Source organism: Camelus dromedarius, chromosome 7, assembly GCF_036321535.1.
Source record: "Camelus dromedarius isolate mCamDro1 chromosome 7, mCamDro1.pat, whole genome shotgun sequence".
NCBI classification, from domain to species: domain Eukaryota; kingdom Metazoa; phylum Chordata; class Mammalia; order Artiodactyla; family Camelidae; genus Camelus; species Camelus dromedarius.
In genome coordinates, this window is record NC_087442.1 from 54,560,679 (window position 1) to 54,567,421 (window position 6,743).

Genomic DNA, 6,743 nt, shown 5'->3' on the forward strand with positions numbered 1-6,743 from the left:
AATGTCAAAGTTCATCTGGCCAAAACTTAAAAAACTAGACACTTTCTCCTTGCCCCTTACTGGTTGGACCAATGTGATCAACATAGCTGTATATATAATAATCTACCTTAACATTTCCATTCATTAGCATTTTATCTTCACATTCAAAGCCTGGCATGCAATTTCCTTGCAAAGGCTTCCCCCCAAAAGATGTAAGCACAAAACACCAGGCAGACATTCTTCAAAGTTTTATTTCACTAACTTCAGGTCAAATTTCCACAACTGTTTTCTGATCAATTTACTATCCTCGCTTGACTTCCCAAAATGGTAAGTACCAGAAGATTTGTCGGGTAGGGAGAGGAGACCATTTTAAGAAAGACTGCATTTACTCATCTTCCACAGGGCAATAGAGTTGGGCATCTGATTGTTCAACAAAACAAAGCTTTAACAGCATCCAGGAGGGCAGGCAGGCAAACCAGGCTGTAGACACTCTTCCGTTTGTCAAAATCAGACCAGAGAAAACCTACTTCACAGACAGAAAAAGTAACACCACTCATCTTTTCTTTTTCTGTTGCCGCAACATTTTTCTTCTTTTAATTATCATATCATGTAGTTTCTCAAGTCCTTCCTTCAGTCCGTCTCCTATGATTGCACAGGCGGGCTGCAAATGCCAGGGAGTTGATGAACTCAGTTCACTCACTGCTAACAGTTTCTCAATTTCTGAGAGAGACAATGAGTTCCTCAGGTCTTGTTTGTTAGCAACTATAAGTACAGGGACTCCTTGGTTTTCTGATATCCTGGTTATTTTATGAAGTTCAGTTTTGGCTTCTTCCATCCTTTCGACATCAACAGAATCCACAACAAACACAATGCCATCTGTGCATCTGGTATAGGACTTCCACAGTGGCCTTAATTTCTCCTGACCACCTACATCCCAGAAGTGAAAAGTGACTGTTTTAGAATTTCCCAAGGTTACCTTAATTTTTTCAGTGTTAAATCCTTTCGTAGGTACGGTATTTACAAATTCATTGAATTGCAGCCTGTATAATACAGTTGTTTTTCCAGCACAGTCCAAACCAAGAATAACAATGTGGAAGGACTGAAATGAAGGCAAGCTGGACAGGATAGAAGTCTGGTCTGACAGTCCATTCCCCATTTCCAGTTGCAAATATGTGTTCCAAATAGAAAATGCTTTCTTCTTACTGCTTTAGAACTTCTCTTCCTAGGGGATCCAGCTACAACACTGCTGAGGGGGAAAACGAATAAGTTATTCTCGTGAAATAATGGACTACACCTGTTTTCTTTCTGCTAAAATAAGCAACACGAGGAACCTGATAAATAAAACTTGCTTCAGTAAACAAACCAAAAGAGATATGAGACGTACAAAACCCAAGGCAAAAGACAGAGTAATCATTGCCATTGAAATATTTCAACATTCACTGAAATTGCAGTAATATATACTTTACTCGCCTGGATCCCTAGACCTCAAGCACCTCATTCCGGAGACAACCTAGTCACCTGCATCTGGTCCAAGTCGCAATAACCACAGAAGTGCCTTTTTTGGCAGAAAATTTGTAAGACATAATCCGATCTTCAGGATCTAATTCCACATGTTTAACATTAGACCCAAGGTCACTATTATCCTCAGCCACCCTCCCAGTAAAAAACCCACAAAGTTCTCACCTCCTGAACTGGAGACGGGGTCCAAACGAGCAAGCATGGGTAGGCTTTTCAACGCGAGGGCGGAGAAGAACCCCAGTTCACTCTGCTTAGCTCTTCACGCAGCTCTGGCGATCGCCGCACTAGAAACCGTGGATTCAGTCCGGCCACGCCCACTCCTCACGGCCCACCCCTGAGCTCAAATCCCATTGGCCACCTGCGTCAGCGCGACCCTGCCACTACCGCCCCCGCGCCCTTATTGGTGAGAGCAACTGCCGCTCTCAGCGTGGCGGGCTCGCCCTCGGTCCGCAGGCACCACCTGTTGCCCTCAAGTTAGAAAACAGGGCACCTGCGGAGGGAGCCGAGCGGCCCCTGCAGGGAAGGGGGAGCCTCGGCAGTCGCTCCGGCCCCCACCAGCTGGCTCGCTCCGCCCGCCCGGGCGCACCTGCAGCGCGGCCCACGGACGCTGCGCCGCGTTTCTCACATCCGGGGCCCTCGGTCACCGCCGGCGCCTTAACCCTTTGTCCGCTGGCCGGAGGGTGCTGCGTGCGGCCGCGCCGGCCTCCTGACGTGAAAGACCCGACCTGCGCCACCCACCCAGCGGCCGCGCCGGCCTCCTGGCGTGAACGGCCCGCCCTTTGGCACCCAGGAGCCCTTCACCTCGCTCCCCAACCCCCGGCCGGCTCTCTCTCTCGGCAGGGCGTGGCCACACCAGCTGCCCGCCCCGCTGCGGCTCACCTGACTAACCGTCTTTCCCTCGCCTGGACCCAGCGTGGCTCACAACGGCTCGGGAGCGCGTAGTTACCAGCCGGGGAACACCAGCGAGGCCTGGGCGGTGGCCAGGGACCAGGCGCCGCTTCCCGGGGTGCTGGGCGGGCGCCGCGCGCCAGGCTGCCCTAACGGCGCTCCGCCGACCGACCCCGGCGCTGGCCACAGCCCCGCCCCCTTCCAGCGCACGCCGGGACGCCGGCCCGTGGGGGGCGTACGGGAGCCGGTCTCCTAGCAACGCCAAAACAAGGTCACATTCGAACCGGCCTAGCGCGCCGGAGGTGGGCAGTTCGGGTGGGGCTTCCGGTCTCAGCCCCCAGAGCCGCTGCTGTGTCAGACGCTTTCTGCAGCCGGCCGCTAGCTTCCGGCGAGCCCCACCCAGGTGGTCCCACCCTGCGCCGGCTACCCTCAGGGCATCGTATGGCGTCCTCGGCGCGGTGGCCGCTGACGCAGGGTTAGGGATTTCAGAGGACAACGGACGGACGGGCGGGCACCTTATATAACGGGGTGACGTGGATGTACCTCAGTAGCTGCCCAGAGCGTCTTGGGCTGGACTGGTGTCTGTAACACACCCTCCTTTTGCAAAGCAAATAAATGTTGTCACGTGATCCTAGCAATATCTCCGTGAGGTGGCGACAGGTAGAAATCTGCCGGTTTTACAGATGAGGAAATCCACTGGCTGATTCTAATAACCCAAGGAAAATTAGTGGTAGTCCTAGAACTTAAAGCCTAGTCCCTAAATGCATAATGCTTTCCACTGGATAATTCTGACTCTATTTGCGTTTGTGTGCTCGACCTATAAATTTGCAGGTATTTATGGAACACTTAATAGGCAGTAGGCACAATTCTGTGGGCTTGGGGATAGAACAGTGAGCATATCACTGTCTTTGCTCTCGTGGAGTACTGGAGTCTCATGAGAGAAAAAGAAAGTAATCAAGTTTCCACACGAGTAAATTTAATTACAAAATATGATCATTGATAGTTTCAGAGTACTTATAACAACAGATAAGGAATACTGACAAAGTTCTGAGAAAGTGTTAATGAACAAATAAATATCTCTTTGGTGGAGACTGTAAGATATTGGAAGAATCTTTGTGGTGCACTTTTTTTTTTTAATTTGCACTTTTTAAATATGGATTGAAATTTCCTCAAGAAATTTCCTGGTTTTTCTCAATACCAATTTCTCAATACCATTATTGCTGTATTTATCTCATTTATGGCTAACAGGAACAGTAACTGTCAAACTAGATTTTAAAAAATAACTGACATAAAACCTAAGGACTAAGCACAATGCATATTTTCAAGATGGCAACACTAATTTTGGAAATAAAGCTACAAGTCTCAAATGGCATATTCTATCAAGTTATTGAATCTAGTATAAGCTGAGGCTTGCCCTACTAGTTATAGTTGTGGAATCTCATTAGCCATTTACAATAATCAGCAAGTAAGTGATAAAGGACTAGTCTCCTTGGAAATTTATTAGAGATTCTTTATTAAGCTGGAAAAAAAACTTGCAAATTCTCATTAAATAAAGAACTAAGGACAAGATTCTATGACAACTTTTGTTTACACTAGCTTGTAGTCAGGCAGGCTCTTTCCATATTAGTTACAGGGAAGCATTTCTGCATACACTTCCCTGAAACAAAAGAAGGATGAGCTAGGAAAATATTGAGAGCTTACAGCCTTGCAGAATCATCTCAACTGAATTGTACTTTAATGTTGTATATGAGGCTTATAGCTAGAACCTGGTTGGAGAACCACAGCCCATGGGCTACATTCAAGAGATAAGAATGGGTCTTACATATTAAAAGGGCTGCAACAGAAAAGGTAAGGTAAGACTATGCAACAGAGACCATTTGGGGCCCTGCAAAACTTAAAATATTTGCTCTCCCACTCTTTAAAGAATGATACTCCCAGGGGGGAGGGTATAGCTCAAGTGGCAGAGCACATGCTTAGCATGCATGAGGTCCTGGGTTCCATCCCCAGTACCTCCTCTAATAAATAAATGAATAAATAAAAACCTAATTACTCCCCCATAAACAAAAAATTTTTAAAAATAAAGAATGATACTCCTTCTCTATGAGCAATAACACCCATGTGAAAAATGCAACAAACAATAGAAAAAGTGATTAAATTCATGGAATATACTGTCTACTTTGTCGCACAATCTTTCTAAAGAAGGTCCATGCAAATACTTAATTTTGATGCTATGCCAGGAGAATGCTCCCTTTAGGCTATGATTCATAGACTGTGAGCTGAGTTGCTCTGGGGTGCCTCAGGGAAATTACAGGAATTTAATGGGCCATTTTTAACTTTTTGAGGGAAACACAGCGCCATCTGTTGGACTCTGTCAACAACTACAACTATTAAGTTTTGTGGATCCATCTACTTAATAAATGGAACTTCAGGGTATTTCTTTTGGCTTGAGGCACCATGAAAAAATTACTGAGACACTAGGCACTCTGTGAACCTCTGCCTTTAGTTATAGTTTTCCAAACTTGACTAATATGATTATTCAAGTTCATGTATGACTAATGCATTATGCTGTACACCAGAAATTGACACAATACTGAAAACTGACTGTTTATCTAGCTATCTATCTATACATATATATATCTGACTATGTATATATAAAGAAAATCCTAAAGACTTTGTGGGGAAAAAAACTGTTAGAACTAATAAGCAAATTCAGTAAAGTTGCAGGATACAAAATCAACATACAAAATCAGTTGTGTTTTTATACAATAACCATAAAGTATTTGAAAAAGAAATAAAGAAAACAATCCCATTCACAGTAGCATCAAAAAGAATAAAATACTTGGGAATAAATTTAACTAGGGAGGTGAAAGGTGCATTCACTGAAAACTATAAAACATTGATGAAAGAAATTGAAGAGGACACAAGTAAATGAAATGACATCCTCTGTTCATAGATGGGAAGAATTAACACTGTTAAAATTTTCATACTAACCAAGGTGATCTATAGATTCAATGCAATTTCTTTAGAAATTCCAGTGACATTTTTCACAGATAGAAATAGAAAAAAATAATTCTAAAAATCATATGGCTAATAGCTAAAGCAATCTTAAGAAAGAAGAACAGAGCTGGAGGCATCACATTCCTGATCCCAAACTATATTAGAAAGCTATGTAATCAAAACAGTACAGTCCTAGCATAATAGCAGTCATATAGACAAAGAGAATAGAATCAAGAGCCCAGAAAGCACCATGCATATGTGATCAACTAATCTATGTCAACGGTGCCAAGAATAGAATTGAAAAAGTATAATCTCTCCAATAAATGGTGTTGGAAAGTTGTATTCATGTGTAAAAGAGTGAAATTGAACCCTTATCTTGAGGCACACACAAATTTTCACTAGAAATGGATTAAAGACTTAAATGTAAAACCTGAAATTATAAAAGTCATAGAACAAAACATGGGGGAAAACTCTCCTTGACATTGGTCTTGATAATGATTATTTGGCTATGACACCAAAAGCACAAGCAGCAAACGCAAAAATAAGTAAAGGGACTGTATTAAACTAAAAAGTTTCTGCACAACAAAAGAAACAATCAATAAAATGAAAAGATAACTTTACAGAATGGGAAAAAATGTTTGTGAACCATCTATCTGATAGTAGATGTATAAGGTGTAATATCTAAGATATATAAGGAACTCATACAACTCAGTAGCCAAACAAACAGAAACCCCACCCAAAACATCATTCAACTGAAAAATGGGCAAAGGATCTGTATAGACATTTTTTTTCCAAAGAAGGCATACAAATGGCCATCAGGTACATGAAAAGGTAGTCAACATCACTAATCATCTGGGAAGGGCAAATCAAAACCACAATGAGATATCGCCTCACACCTTTTAGAATGTCTATCATCATGAAGACAAAAGATAAGTGTCGTTGAGGGTGTGTAGAAAAGGAAACCCTTGTATGTTGTTGGTGGGAACATAAATTTGTTCAACCACTATGGAAAACAGTGTGAAGGTACCTCAAAAATTAAAAGTAGAACTACCATATGATCCAGTAACTCCATATCTGGATATATATCCAAAGGAAATGAAATCACTATCCTCAGATACCTGAACTCCCACGTTCATTGCGGCATTACTCACAATAGCCAAGCCATGGAAACAACCTGTCTGTCAAATAGATAAATGGTAAAGAAAATGTAGTATACATACACAATGGAACATTATTCAGCCTTAAAAAAAAGAAGGAAATTCTGCCATTTTCAACAACATGGATAAACCAGGAGGGCATTATGCTAAGTGAAATAAGCCAGAAAGAGAAAGACAAATACTATATGATATCACTTAGACATG

At 42.9% G+C, this 6,743-nt stretch overlaps 1 protein-coding gene across 2 annotated transcripts; it reads right to left on the bottom strand.

Annotated features, from left to right (window-relative positions):
• Positions 1-212: 212 nt before the first annotated feature.
• ARL4A (ADP ribosylation factor like GTPase 4A) lies at positions 213-2,559 on the bottom strand. Of its 2 annotated transcripts, none has more exons than XM_031454972.2 (3): positions 2,377-2,559; positions 1,663-1,781; positions 213-1,225 (listed from the first exon to the last, which is right to left on the bottom strand). In XM_031454972.2, exon 3 carries the CDS (start codon positions 1,133-1,135, stop codon positions 533-535), a length of 603 nt encoding a protein of 200 aa, XP_031310832.1. In that variant the 5' UTR covers positions 1,136-1,225; positions 1,663-1,781; positions 2,377-2,559; the 3' UTR covers positions 213-532. The 2 variants fall into 2 exon arrangements, with proteins under 2 accessions (XP_031310832.1, XP_031310834.1); XM_031454974.2 differs by having other exon boundaries at positions 213-1,222; positions 2,377-2,558.
• Positions 2,560-6,743: the final 4,184 nt, after the last annotated feature.

What these genes read in the sequence shown, in the direction of transcription:
- ARL4A (XM_031454972.2), bottom strand. Translation starts at nt 1,135, where the DNA reads ATGGGGAATGGACTGTCAGACCAGACTTCTATCCTGTCCAGCTTGCCT.